Source organism: Podarcis raffonei, chromosome 10 (genome assembly GCF_027172205.1).
Source record: "Podarcis raffonei isolate rPodRaf1 chromosome 10, rPodRaf1.pri, whole genome shotgun sequence".
Classification (NCBI taxonomy): Eukaryota; Metazoa; Chordata; class Lepidosauria; order Squamata; family Lacertidae; genus Podarcis; species Podarcis raffonei.
The window spans coordinates 30,649,782-30,665,333 of record NC_070611.1 but is presented as its reverse complement, the minus strand read 5'-3'; the positions used below and the strand labels follow the sequence as shown (position 1 = coordinate 30,665,333).

The 15,552-nt window shown below is 43.8% G+C and overlaps 1 protein-coding gene across 2 annotated transcripts; it reads right to left on the bottom strand.

Moving 5' to 3' along the window:
* Positions 1–452: 452 nt before the first annotated feature.
* On the bottom strand, positions 453–14,014 carry RXYLT1 (ribitol xylosyltransferase 1). 2 transcript variants are annotated; one of them, XM_053405732.1, is made up of 6 exons: positions 13,796–14,014; positions 8,912–9,073; positions 7,464–7,566; positions 6,377–6,691; positions 4,143–4,313; positions 453–2,966 (listed from the first exon to the last, which is right to left on the bottom strand). In XM_053405732.1, exons 1-6 carry the CDS (start codon positions 13,938–13,940, stop codon positions 2,546–2,548), a joined length of 1,317 nt encoding a protein of 438 aa, XP_053261707.1. In that variant the 5' UTR covers positions 13,941–14,014; the 3' UTR covers positions 453–2,545. The 2 variants fall into 2 exon arrangements, with proteins under 2 accessions (XP_053261707.1, XP_053261708.1); XM_053405733.1 differs by lacking the exon at positions 13,796–14,014 and adding an exon at positions 11,622–11,831.
* Between the last annotated feature and the right edge of the window lie 1,538 nt (positions 14,015–15,552).

The window sequence follows — 15,552 nt, the reverse complement described above, 5'->3', positions numbered from 1 at the left end:
GACTATTAGCAAACAGGTGCAGGGGGGAAAAACCACTCAAAACAAGAATACATTGCATCACCAAAAATGATGGTAGCAAAACATTCTCCTCCAAAGAAATAACCTCAGAATTTGCAAATAATAATAATAATAATAAAATACTCCCACAACTCATCTGAGAAGGAAATCAGAAAATTTCTAGCAGGACTGACCATGCTAACCTTAACCGCTGAAGAGCAAGAATTAATGGACAGTCCTATCACCCTGGAGGAAATAGATATGGTCCTCAAAAATCTGAAACCACACAAAGCCTCAGACTAAGTAAAAGAACATAAGCTTTACCACCCTACCCCCTCTCCCTTCTCTCCCCCTCTTTTCTTCCCAACCCTACACTACATATAACACCAATGTCTCACAACAAATGTAACTGATGTGTAGAAAACACAACCCGAAGAAAGAGACAATGCATGTGCTTTTGTAAACAAGGAAAATCTTTAATCAATATTTTTTTTAAAAAAAGAAATAAACTGGACTATATTCAACTTACTTGTAGGGGAAAGTGTGTATACAATTGCAACACAACTTTTCTTTTTAATACTTTAAGTTCATCTTTTTAAAAATAGATTGATTTTAAACTGCATGAACTCCGTAGAACCCTTAGTAATGTGGAGTGTGCAAACACCTGCCTACACATATATGAGTGCCCTTCCACCCAGACCTGCAAGACATTAGCACCATTCATATATATGGGATTGGTGACATGGCAGCCAAAGATGCAATCACACAGAAGCTGCTCCTTGCAGCAAGCTGTTTGGCTGAAGTGATTCCCCCATGCATTGGAAATGGTTTTTAACCATCCTATGAGTATGCATTCTCAAGGTTAAAAAATAACAGACCCTCACTGGAATACACTTCATACAAATGGCACCTGGACTCCACAGTCATTATGTAGTTGTGGTGGTTGTCCCCAACCCCCGTAGCTATTACTGCAAAATTACCACTCAGAGTGGATGGCAACCCAGTCAGATGAGCGGTGTACAAATAATAAAATTATTATTAGTAGTAGTTTGCATGAATTGGGCCTTGCTAATAGAGGAGGGCTCTGCTATGACCTTGATTTTGATATTGTGTTTAAGTAATTTGTATACCACTTTATGAACACAGAAAGTCTTTTAACACACAACCATAAAACAAGTTGTAAGGAAAATTGAAATACAAGAATAAAACAGCTAGTCAGCAGAACAAAGACCCTCAAATCAACAGCAAGAAAGAAGTCTTAACTTGCCTCCCAAAAGATAACAGGGAAGAAGTCAACACGGCTCGCCCACGGTAGATCAAATTCCAAACTACGAGGTTACAAACAGGGAAGGCCAGTTTAGTGTGCGGAGGCCAATATGACCTTCACAAAAAAGCAGAAGCAAGCCATTTTTTAATGCTGATGGGGGGCAGCGGGAGATTGCTGTATTTTTCATACTAGAAGAGAGGCAATCAGGACCTGAGCTCTCCAGGGAAACAGATTGGTAGCCGGTGCAGGAGTCTCAAAAGAGCTATTACAGGATGGTGCCTACTTGTACATGTCAACAGCCAAGCGGAAACATTTCACACTAGCAGAAGCTCCTGAACCATATTCAAATGCAGCTCTACATAGATTGCAATACGGTACTCCCATCTGAAAGTCACCACACACCTGTCTCTATGTCAAAAGTGGTGAATGCCTGTTTCGAACCCCACGTTCAGATAGCAGTGGTAAAGTGTCTTGTTTTTGGGGAGACAAGAGCTCATCTGCTGTGGAAGAAATAGACTGAAACTTCCTGCCCACCAGCAGCTTACAGAGTTTTATTAATTCTCTTTGCTGGAAAAAGATTAGTTTGGATAATTTTATTCTGCTCACTGAACCTGTTTTATTCCACACTCAAACAAGCTAATTAAAACCCCACTGTGTTTCTAATCCTATTTTCAGAAAGTCAGGAAAACAATGAAATACCTCCATCATTTTCCTAAGCTTGTCCATCCTGTTGCACTGATGATCTTTGTTGCTGGTGTTATTTTGCGGCTGGTTTTGTCGTTGCTTAGATTTAACATACATTTCAATATAAGTTCTATGGCTTTTAATTTTTACTGACGAACCGCTCAAGGAACTTTAGTTATTGGGTGGTAACTAAATATTGAAAATAAACAAATAAACTTATTGACGTGATTTGAGGCAGATTCTTCAGTGACAAGACTTTCTTTTTTTGTAAACCGAGTTCTTAATTAATTTTCAGGCCGTTAGGCAACATCTAACACTATACAAGCAGACTTCTGCTCATGCAAAATGACGTCCTTTCCTCTTTTTCTCCCTGCAGTCTCCCACCAAATTTGCTCGGAGAGTTCCATAGTGGATGGGACTGCAAGGTGGCTTGCGAATCCATTTCGTCAACACTGACAGCTGGTATTCATGCAGGATCCTTATATTGTGGACATGCATTTATGTTTACATTTTTATTTCATTGGGGAATAACCAATGTGGGAAGCAGCTCTGGCTTCCAACGATCCGCATTACACTATAGTCTATTCAGAGTAACAATTAACCTCCTCCGTCCTTAGTGAAAAAGGAATTTTCCAGTGCGCTAATAAATTTTTGTCTCATTTGTGCTTTGAATTGCCGATACCATTCCATAAGCTGTTTCCTCCTCTGAATCTTTTGTTGCAAAGTCATATTTTGCTCTTTTTCTAAAAGGACAGGCAGTTCTTTCCAGTTTTTAATAAAGATAAAGGGAGCTCCCGTGGTCTTTAGTAATTGCAGTGGGGCACTGTGGGACACAGATGAATTTCCGCAATTGCCTGGTGTCATTACATCTTCTACAACAGGAACGGAGCCAAATGAGCATGCCTCATAAACCCTGTAGCATTCTGTATTTACTCCCACTGGGCATAACGTGAGATCACTCTGTAGCAATGCGTCGTGGTAGTTTCGAAGGCTCTCGTTTGTTTCCTGTGGCCACCACCTAGGAAAAAAAGACAAAAGGATGCTGAAAGTGCATACTTCGTCAACAACAAATTTTGCAGAAAACAAAAGATTCACACCACATTTTTAGTGCAGCCGTTCGGTGTAGCAGCCACAGCCACAACAGTAATATCTAAGAACTGGGGAGTGGATAGTTTACATCACTGTTTCCCCATTGCCTTCATCAATCATTACTGCCTTGTTTTAAAGAGCTTAATGGCTTGGATCCTAAGATAAGTTAACGTAAGGAAGTTCACAGAAGGAATGTTTCCTGTCCTCCCCTCCATCTCAGTAGCCTCATCCCACATTGTTCAGGAGACTATTAGGGGGTAAAGGGGGCTTTTGGGGGACACACACAGATGGAACAGACCCAAGTCATTATGTTGATTTTCACTTATTTGTGAGGTTGATCAGAAAGAAAGAGTGCATGTTTTAAACAATTTATAAGATAACAAACTGGAATAGTCAAGAGAATGAACAACAGTGCTTTGACCTTGAGTGCTGCACATCTCAAACTATTTCTAAAGAATTTCCATTCAAATTCTATGCATTCATACACACAGCTCAAAAATAGAAAGTGGGCAGGGATGATGGGAGTTGTAGTCTAAAAACATCTGGAGGGCTGAGTTTGCCTGTGCCTGCCCTAAACGGCCTCAGCCCAGTATATCTGAAGCAGTGTTTCCACCCCCATTGTTCAGCCCGGACACTGAGGTCCAGCTCCGAGGGCCTTCTGGCAGTTCCCTCCCTGCGAGAAGTAAGGTTACAAGGAACCAGGCAGAGAGTCTTCTCGGTAGTGACGCCTGCCCTGTGGAACGGCCTCCCACCAGATGTCAAGGAAATAAACAACTATCTGACTTTTAGAAGACAGCTGTTTAGGGAAGTTTTTAATATTTGAAGTTTTATTCTGTTTTTAGTGTTCTGTTGCCAGATGGGCGGATCATCATCATCTTGGAACTCTACCTGCACATCACGATGCATATAGCAGTTTTATAAAGTGCTGGTATGGTATTTGAACCCTTATCATAAAGCCATCATCCAACAATTTTGGCATTTCAAAACACACACCCCCCATGCGGGCAATTATTGCAAATTGGTATCAAAATCCTGATGCAGTCAACACAAAACATTGGTATTTTTAACTGTTAAAATTTTTGCTGTTATAGACTATAGTTCTTACTCTTCTCTGGCTGAAATCCAACAAAGCTTATCAAGTCCATTTTGTTTCAGGACGTCCACTAGGATCTCTCTTGTTGAATTCTTATAAATGGTTCCTAAGAAATTACACTGGTACGGTCTTGGGGTGTGGAGCATTGACCAACTCGGTTCAACTACAGGAAAGTATCTGTAGCTGTAATGAAAATAAAACATGTCTCTGTGTAATTAAGCAGTTGTCAGGGGGGGGAAAACCACGAATGCAAGGATTTGGAACTCTTCGTTTATGAAGGTTGCAATCCACAGCGTACTTACGGGACTGTAAATCACATTTCATTATGCCTACATCAGACTGTAATCCTACACATGCTTTCCTTGGAGGAAGTCTCATTACATTCAGAGGGACTTATGTCTTAGTAGACATGCATAGGAATCTGTTTAGCAGTCAAACTTATCTATCTGTCTCCAACTCTGCTCACAGCCTTTTCCATGCTAGTCTGCCCCTTCATTTTATTCAGAACTTTCTATTCCTGATCTACATCTACTTTCTTGCCAGCAGAAGTGACTGGCTTCTTTAACATTGACACCCCTAATTGTTTATTTGGTTACGTGAGCCTGTTGAGAAGATGCAGAATGTAAAGCGCCGTTCTTCCCTTTCCCCCCTAATAAATGGTGCATCAATTCAAAGGCTCTTTCATTTGGCTTCATTCTTTCATTTCTATTTAAGCCATTCACAAAAGTGAAAGGCATGTCCTTTCCATCTTAGTACAGCATTCACGACCACATTTACGTCAGCGGAGTACAACTCCCCAAGTGCAACCTTTGCACGCAAGAACTCTCCTTGCTTTTTTTGTCTCTCTGATATTTTTATCAACCTTTGATCCAAGGAAGGACAGCCTATGATGCCCCAGATTTTACTGGATGACTGTCTATGGCCACTGACCATGCTGGTTGTGGCTGTGGGGAGCTGAGCCCCACAACATCTGGAGGCCATAGGATCACTATTCCTGCTTTACCCAATTTTTAACACAGCACAATCTACTGAGCTCCTGAAGAAATGTACCAGCAATGCATTCACAATCCAAGAACTTATTATTATCATCCATTTGACAAGTAATTCCACTTCATTCTAAGATTTAGGCTGCAAGGGAAGACCCCATGGTGAAATTCTTTTATAAGCATCTCCCATAGGATATACCGGTGATGGGAGGAGCCCTTCTTCTTGCCCCAAATCTGCTAACATTAATGGAGCAACAGAACAGTGGCACATGCTATAGTTATTTCCATCCCATCAAGAGTGCGGTCTGGGGGGCCCAAAAATCTGCAAAACCATGTTTCGTGCAATTCTGTTGTGTTCAGATCCACTATATCACCAATATAGTTATGCAACTGCCGCTCAGTGAGAAAAAGTAGTATACAAATATAAAATCAGATCTCTTTAATTTAAATACAATCCTAACTTTTTAAAAAAAGAATCTCAATGTAAATGCTGGTATATATTAGGTGAAAGAATGCAACCTGTGAAGACATCACAGCAATCAGCCCTGTATACCTGAAGGAGCGTCTCCACCCCCATCGTTCAGCAGGTCCAGCTCCAAGAGCCTTCTGGCTGTTCCTTCCCCGCAAGAAGTGAGGTTACAGGGAACCAGGCAGAGGGCCTTCTCGGTAGTGGTGCCCACCCTGTGGAATGCCCTCCCACCAGATGTCAAGGAAATAAACAACTCTCTGATTTTTAGAAGACATCTGAAGGCAGCCCTGTTTAGGGAAGTTTTTAAGGACTGATATTTTATTGTGTTTTTAATATTCTGTTGGGAGCTGATTAGAGTGGCTGGGGAGACCCGGCCAGATGGGCGGGGTAAAGTGATAAATTATTACAGTATTATTATTATTATTATTATTATTATTATTATTATTATTATTATTAACAAGTTATTATGATGATGTACAAGGAAGGGCCGATGTGCCCAGTGGAGTTTTCTTCCAAGAAACTGTGCTCACAATTGAATTCCCACCCACTTAAAACTGTAGTTCAGTCAACAAATCTGATTCTTAAACACAATAATCCTAATCCAAAAGTGAAAACTAGCACTATCAACAATAGGAAAATACTACTTTTTGCTTAATACAGCTATTCTATAAATCATTGTGTATTCAACGTATATCCCATCTTAATTAACTGTTATACACGTAAATACATAGGACATAATTTTTAGGCATATGCAAATTAAAAATATTTTCCTGAACGTTTTCAGGACTTACGTAGCAACTCCCAAAGGCCAGTGGAAAATATCTTCTTCGTTCACTAAGGGGCTGTCGTATATTACGAAGAGCAGGTCCACAAACCCTCCGTATCTTTTTAAGTAAGGGGAAATCCATTCATTTTTGCACTGTTCACTTCCAAGCAACACAACAGCAACATGCTGCAGCTTGTGAGTTTGTACTAATGTTTGTGCATAATGCAGCCACTGAGTGGCGTAGGAGATCTTTCCTTCCTCTCGGCCATTCAGCACTAGAACCACATTGTCAGCTTCTACTGAGAAGTAGCCGGGGACAACAGCTGGACCTGTAATGAAGCTGTGAATGACAAAGGACAGGCATTGCAAGGTTTACAGGTATTACAAATAATGCAATATAACACACCAGATTGACATTTTAAATAATAGTTATCACTGATGCTCAAAGGATTTTGCTCTATCGTTTTTGTAATGGAATGAAGAGGAACTGTGCAATTTTTCCCAAGAAATTAAGACCACCATAAGGCTTTGTCCTGCACTGTCTTTGCTGCCAACTCTTCATGGCCTGACCCCAAGGCTTGTTGTACCAGCAGTATGTATATATTTACACACACACACGGTGAGATGTACCAACCAATGTGCAGGCAAGTATCACATTATTCATTGTTGAATAAACATTCTGTTTGAACAATTTCACTAACTAATGCAATGCACAAAATTATGTTAAGCATGCTCACTGGGCTAAGAAATACTGCCACATAGAATCATAGAGTTGGAAGAGACCACAAGGGCCATCGAGTCCAACCCCCTGCCAAGCAGGAAACACCATCAGAGCACTCCTGACATATGGTTGTCAAGCCTCTGCTTAAAGACCTCCAAAGAAGGAGACTCCACCACACTCCTTGGCAGCAAATTCCACTGTCGAACAGCTCTTACTGTCAGGAAGTTCTTCCTAATGTTTAGGTGGAGTCTTCTTTCTTGTAGTTTGGATCCATTGCTCCGTGTCCGCTTCTCTGGAGCAGCAGAAAACAACCTTTCTCCCTCCTCTATGTGACATCCTTTTATATATTTGAACACAACTAAACTTAAAAGAGGTATCATACAATCGATACCTGAAGAATGATTTCCCTGCTGTGACGCTTCCTTCTCTCCACTGGGCTGACACATCAGCAGGCTCAAGAAGACCTTCAAAGATATGCTGCCACAGGTAAAGGCCTATGAAAACATGATTTATAGTTTGAACAATATGGGACGCATCTGAACTCCTAGATACCTTAACGAGAAATGAAGATAAAGAGAAGCAAAGCAGGCCAACTCCAATAAAGCAACACAACTTGGCAAGGTAAATAAAGGTCTGCAATAAGTAAGAGCAATGCAGGGTGCTTTAGGGAGGGGATCTAAGCAGACGAGAAAACAAGAAACCTACAGGAGTGCTGATGCATGCAAGGTGCACTTATATCTGCAAGGTGATATAAGGCTTTGGGATATTTGGCATGGAGAGAAGCCCTGGCCCACTAGGAGGAAAGCCTGATAGCAGAGCTGCCTTTGACAGATCCCACTCTCAGGCTAACATTCCACCCCATTCAGTATTGAAGAAAGACACCCTCAGAAACCTTAGAAGCATCATAGAGAGTGTCCGTCCATTTACCACTGCAAAGGGCTTTATACCATCAATGTGAAATCAATGAGAGGAATACAGAAAAATAGGAAAGGTGTCAGGGACTGGCAGGGACTGGCAGGGCTCCAAGGAATGGGTGGAAGACGAAATGGGGCCAAAGGCTAATCCAGCAGAAGGGGGGGAGAGATTTATGGAGGTTTGTGCCTTCCACAAGGCAGTAGCCAGAGCTGAAGAAGGAGTCTCAGCAAGGTAGCAGGAATGAACTTTTCCTTGGGGTTTACTCCCGAAGCCTTTCTCATGATGAATGAGTATAGCCGCAAGGCAGCGGAGTTTTAGGATCAGGGTTTTCCTTCTCCTATGGGCTACCTTCCTAGGTTGATGAGCCCCATCTGCCCCTGTACATTCAGAAACTTTTAACATCTGTAGTCAAATTAATTTTTTAGTCACTGGGCAGGAAATGTTATGCTCCATTTTACAAGATATGATCCTAATAATATCTACTAGGAAGTTAATCCAATGGAAGTTAACAAGGCTTGCTATCAGCAAAGTGGGCTTGGAATCCTGCCTACAGTGGTACCTCGGGTTACATACGCTTCAGGTTACATACGCTTCAGGTTACAGACTCCGCTAACCCAGTAATATTGCTTCAGGTTAAGAACTTTGCTTCAGGATGAGAACAGAAATCATGCTCCGGTGGCGCGGCAGGAGCAGGAGGCCCCATTAGCTAAAGTGGTGCTTCAGGCTAAGAACAGTTTCAGGTTAAGTACGGACCTCCGGAACGAATTAAGTACTTAACCCGAGGTACCACTGTAATCCTAAACTCAGTTACAAGGAAATCCACTGAATGCAATAGTTCAGTAATGAAATGTTAAGGATCGAACCGAAGGAGTGAAGCAATATTATTTAGAAACAGCAATCACATTGCTATTGACAAGCGCTTACCAATAGCAGCTTTCCCCCAAATTTGTACCCTCAGGTCTGTTTGTTCCTGTTGCACTTGCATCTTTTTTAACAGTTGAAGACTATTTGCAGACTTCCGCTGCAAATCGTTTTTCTCATCAACTTCCCAAGGATTCCATTCTTCAGTTCCCAAAACAGCATGTTCTAAGTATAAATAATGTAAACAACGTGAACCATAACATCAGAACTTTGTTGAATGTGTTGTTACAGGCCCATGCTGTACATATACTAAAACTGTGACACCTGAAGTGCATAAATACTTTTTTATATAATAAAAAACATCACGGAAACATAACTCAGCATATGCTTTCTATGCTAATAGTCTGTCATGACCCCAAAGTCCAGCAATGATCAGGAAACCAAGCAGAAGGCTACATCATCACTGGTTAAGAAGCCAGATTTTGTCCCTGACTGTGATCCTAATGCTGGTAATCAGGGGACCACTGAATCCAAGACTGGCAGGAAGGAGCCACTGAACCAAATGCCACAGCATCAGACCCCATAGATTGGAGCCAGGATCCTTGGAGATACCTTCACTTGAATCAAGGGTCCCAATAGGACCTGTCCAGTTCAACAGGTCAGTAGAATACAGTAGAAATATCCATTCCCATGCCACAGGGTTGACCCTTTAAGAGACTATTTCTCCCAAAGGGGGAAGAGCCTGGGAAATGTGGATTGGAGGCAGAGACCCAAAAGGCCTCAGTTCACTTCCAACCCTTGTTTAGAACAAGTGGCTTATTAGGAGCTTTCCATGGTGCAGAAATTATTCTGGGGGCTCCTTTGTGAAACCAGAACAATACATGGTCCCAGCTTCTAACCCTGGCTGCAAAAAAATTCTGTCTGAAACACTGGAGATCCTCTGCTGGTCAATGCATATAATGTTGGGCTAGATAGACCAATGGTCTAACTTGGAATAAGGCAGCTATCAAGGAGTCAGTTATAACTCTTTGTGATGTGCTTCTTTCAGTGTTGCCTCTCATGACTCACAGAGACACAACTGTCAGAACCATCTTCAGGACCCAACTACGGGGCATGGTATTGCCACCTCCTTTGGTTCAGATGACTCGTGCATGGTGCCCTTGTTTCCTCAGTTCCACAGGAGCAAAAAATGGCAGAATAAGGTAACAGCCATTTAACAGGCTGGCGTGCAGGTACTTGTCAAGAAAACAGTTCACAAAGCTATCATGTTAGAACTCTGGGAGCTCTCCAAGGTCCTGCAGGTGCTCTGTGTGCCTTGAACTCTTGATGGGACACAGGTGTGAACCTCAGGTGTGTACTGTCCCACTCCTCTCCAACCCCCCATCCCCACCAGTCTTGCCCATTCATTTTCCCTTTCCTCCATCCTAATTGTGGTGAGCAGTTCTTCCAGGAGGGAGTTTCACTTGGCTCAGCTGGTAAGGCTGCCTCTCGTTGGCTTTTCTACCTTCTTTATGAAAGTGTGTTTACATTTTTGCTCCAGTCATTTAACTTCATAGAATCATTACGTAACAGCAGCATACACAAGAGCTCAGTAAAGTCACAGCAGCTAACCTATTAGTTTTAACCCCTCTTGAATTTTGGAAGAAGGGAGAGATTCTCTCAGGTAGCTGCTTACGTTATTATGGAGAATGTAATAAATCACCCATTGCATGCCTGCCTGGCTACTTTACGGGGCATGCAAACTGCCTTCCTTAAAAGACTGAGAGCCATGGGAAAGCAATACCACCCAAGAAAATATGATGAGCACTTTTACTGGGGTAGTGGTAATGGCTACCCAACAGGCCAACACAGTTTAAACCTGAAGCTCTTTCCTTCTTCCACTTTACACACACAAGAAAATGGAAGAATGTCAAATGTGTCAATCTTACATTAGAGAAACTAAATCCCAAAGTGCACTATGGCAACATGCATGTGAGAGTTTCCTTCACCATGCACACACTGATCTTACGAAGCAGGAGAGAACTATTGTAAGGTTCAACCATGTTAGAAACACACAGTTGAGGTGTTTGCTCAATATTAGTAGGCCTTGTGGCTCCAGCTTGGCTGAAGCAGGAACTCAGAAACAGACAAACTAGATAGCTGTTTCACTAAGCAGTGTTATTCGTACCTATGCACACCAGAGGGCAGATGAGCTTGTGTAGGAACTGCGAGCCAATATTGGATGAGTGAAGAAAGGATTGTTTCTTTGCACTTCTCCTTTCAACAGAGCACGCATCCAAAGGAAAGCAAAAAATTGCTAATAAATTATATCTGTGCCCAGGTGCACATTTAGACTGATCCTACCTAAAGTGCTTTTAGGAGTTTGGAAGAATTTTCCTGCAAACCTTGGTTGTTTCGCAAACTGTAGAGACCCTCTCCACAGTCTTGTCCTGTCCTTCATTTTGGTTGCCATACATAATAGGAGTGATCGTGATAGTAGCTTGGAGAAAACTGAAGTGACTGGCTTGGATTCAGGAAAAAAAGGCCCAACTTCTATTACAAAGCTTGTAATTTCCAAACTCTGCCGTGCTTCGACCACTTGGAAATTGCAAAGGGTTTGGCAGACCACTTAATGAATTTTCTGCACTAGGTGCTAAAGTATTTTGGAATTCAAATTTTAACGTGATAAAATACAATAAGTAATGAAAGACATTATAAAAAAAATGGTTAAAATCAATATGACTATTTCAGTGTGGTGGATATGTCTGTTGTGCTAAACGAATTTATTTCTTACTGTTTCCATTTCCATATGCATTAACTCTTCATTCATCTTCAGTGCCTTATCTGTCTGTTTTCCCCATTTGGGTTCTTCCTTTGTTTTGATGCCAGCCCTGAATTTATTCCTGTGAGGAAGTCAGAGCCTCTCTGCCCCTCATTTCTGGCCCATCCCATCCATCTTCCAGGCAGACTTCTGGGTTCAAAGAAAGACAGAGCAGCCACTGTGCTTACACACAAAACATTCTTCACACGTAGCTCCACTGCTCCACAGAGCTGCCACCAGAGTTGAAGCTCACAGATCATTGGAGGCCTGTGGACCACACTTTGGGAACCCCTGGTTTACTCGGCCTGCAATTCAGTACCAACTGTTTCCAAACGTTACAAAGTAATACTAACAATAACACAAAATATGATAGACAATCTACACCACTTTCTTCCTATGCTACCACCTTAATGAAAATATAATGAATATAATGAATACTTATGCTGGAAGCTGCTGACTTTACTCCAAAAAGTGAAATTCTTGTTCTAAGGCCTAATACATAGTCTACACCAGGCACAGGCAAACTCGGCCCTCCAGATGTTTTGGGACTACAACTCCCATCATCCCTAGCTAACAGGACCAGTGGTCAGAGATGATGGGAATTGTAGTCCCAAAACCTGGAGGGCCGAGTTTGACTATGCCTGGTCTACACCAGCCTTTGCTAACCTCCAGCCAAGGCTACAGCTACTCGCCATGATGACCCTGCTCTGCTCCACAGACAGAGGAGCTGATTGAAACCACAGGAGGAGAGAGTGCTCTTGTGCTTAGGTCTTGCTTGTGGGTTTCCTGCAGGCATCTGGTCGGCCACTGTGAGAACAGGATGCTGGACTACATGGGCCACTGGCCTGATGCAGCATGCTCTATGCATGCTCTTAGATGTTGTTGGACTAGAACTCACATCATCCCATCATTGGCCATGATAGCCAGATTTGATGGGAGTTGTGTTGCAAAACATCCGTACGGCATCCGGTTGGTCTATTATACTATGAAGTAATCACCTGATAAGGGATGCGGGTGGCGCTGTGGGTTAAACCACTGAGCCTAGGACTTGCCGATCAGAAGGTAGGTGGTTCGAATCCCCACGATGGGGTGAGCGCCCGTTGCTCGGTCCCTGCTCCTGCCAACCTAGCAGTTCGAAAGCACGTCAAAGTGCAAGTAGATAAATAGGTACCGCTCCAGCGGGAAGATAAACAGCGTTTCCGTGCGCTGCTCTGGTTCGCCAGAAGTGGCTTAGTCATGCTGGCCACATGATCTGGAAGCTGTACGCCGGCTCCCTCGGCCAGTAAAGCGAGATGAGCGTCGCAACCCCAGAGTCGGTCACGACTGGACCTAATGGTCAGGGGTCCCTTTACCTTAACCTTTAATCACCTGATATTAACATCTGCTTCAACAGTTAAATACCAGTTTGTGACATCTGCTTGTAATAGATTTGCTTAATGAGAAACAATGGTGGCAACCTTAACCTGACACCGTTCTAACCTCTGCATGAATCTCGTTTCCTATACTTTGTTACCATTTTCTAACACAATCAAGCCCAAAAGAATCTACAACAATATATACCTATCCCTTTCTCTTCTTAAAAGCACTTTGGAGTTCTTGGGAAGCGCCTGATGGTACAAGACTGTGGACTCTCAGAATCTGGCCAGCAGGGGTGCCAACTTGAATAAAATAATAGGGGGTGGGGGTGCCCCCACATAATGGATCGCAAGACGAGCATGCACACCATTAGACTGGCAATGCCCATCCAATTTGAGGGTCAGTCCCTTCAAATATTTTTGGGGCCCCCCAGAAGTGACCTCGGCCCCTAGAAGTCTGCCCCCAATGCTGGCCAGTCCCCTGGATACATCACTTGAAGCACCATATAGGAACAGAATAGGACTTGTATGTGCCTGTCCTGTCTTGCAAACATTGCATTTCCCTATAAACTCTGTAAATGCAAATCCTGCTGTAACGGGGAGTGCAGAGAGTCGGCCTCTCAAGGAGCCAAGACTGCAATGCTATACACACCTAAAACTAAATACTAATAATAATACAGTAATAAATGACTGTGGGGATGCTTGTCACACAGAGAGCAACAGGGCAGGTGGGGGGGCGGCAGAATTAGAGGAGGCGTCGTTGTTGGGAAGGAAGGAAGGAGTCCCCTTTACCTCGCCCCTGCTTCTCCCTCGGGGCCGCAGCTCGCGAGGCGGCCGGGCGGCGGGGCTTCAGGAAGACGCTGTAAGCCGCGTAGAGGGAGAAGAGCAAGTAGGCGGCCAGCAGCGCGGAGCACAGCCGCTTCCGAGTGAGCCGCATCTTTCACGGCCCCGCGGGCGCCGCCATCTTGCCCGGGAAGTGACGCGCTGAGGGAGGCTTTGCTGCCCTCGCCTGCCCGCCAAGAGCCGGGCGGAGAGAGAAGCGGACGCGCGGGCCGGACGGACCCAGGGGTGCTTCGTGGGTCACGCGCGCTTGGCTCGGGGCTGGTTCTCCCGGGGAGTCCCGACAGCAACGGGACCAGGGTGGGGAGGCTGCCTGTTTGCGCAGCCCTCCCGGAGAAGGCGAGGGTCTCATCCTCCGTGCGTGGTTTCAGTCCGCAGCGTCTTCAGATAGGGCTGGGAAAATCTCTTCCCAAAAAACCCAGAACATTTATTGCCACAGGCTGCATGCATTACGCGGCATACATCCAAAGCATGGGCGTGGGGGGGGGGTTGGGGGTTGGGCAGCCGCCGCCCCTAAATCAATCAAAATGAATACAAATCTGAGGTTCCCAACAAAAATCCTGCCTACACCCATGATTCAATGCACACTCACCCAGAATCCTGGGAGCCTGCAGTTTAGCCATCACAGAACTACAATTCCCAGCACCCTTAAGAAACATCGTTCCCAGGATTTTCTTTTCCCCCCTGAGGTGGGTGTGCTTTAAATGTATGCACATGCAGCACATACCCTCCAACATTTCCCCAATGAAAATAGGGACATCTCATTCCAGGGTCAGCAATTTTTTTCAGCAGAGGGCCGTTCCACTGTCCCTCAGACCTTGGGGGGGGGGCGAACTATATTTTTTTGGGGGGTGGGAAAATGAACGAATTCCTGTGCCCCACAAATAACCCAGAGATGCATTTTAAATAAAAGCACACATTCTGCTCATGTAAAAACACCAGGCAGGCCCCACAAATAACTCAGAGATGCATTTTAAATAAAAGCACACATTCTACTCATGTAAAAACACCAGGCAGGCCCCACAAATAACCCAGAGATGCATTTTAAATGAAAGCACACCTTCTACTCATGTAAAAACACGCTGATTCCCGGACCGTCCGCGGACAGGATTGAGAAGGTGATTGGGCCGCATCCGGACCCGGGACTTAGGTTGCCTACCCATGACTTCCATGGCAGCAGCAGCAGCAACAATATTATTTATATCCCACACATCTGACTGGTTTGCCCCAGCCACTCTTGGCAGCTTCCAACATATATAAAAACATTAAACATTTAAAAAAAACCACTTCCCTGTACAGGGCTGCCTTCAGATGTCTTCTAAAGGTTGTATGGCTATTTATCTCCTTCGGGGGTGCATAGCTCTATCCCCTCCAACATTTCTCCAGTGAAAATAGGGAGGACATTCCGGGATCAAATCAGGAACTGAGACTGCTTCTGTAAATCTGGGGTTGTCCCTGGAAAATAGGGACACTTGGAGACCAGTGGTTCTCAAAACTTTCCCCATGAACTACTAGAAGATTCTCTAGGGTCACAGCAGCACTCTTAAGAAACTTAGGGCACATCCACACTTAACTTTCCTCTGCTTTTTCCAGGCACGGTCTGTGATTAAAAGCTTTATGTCCGAGTGCCCCTCCACCCCCCTTTTTTTGCTATGGAGCTTTCCCTGCGAAAACCTCTTTGCAGCTTAATCAGAGCAAATGTCAATTTG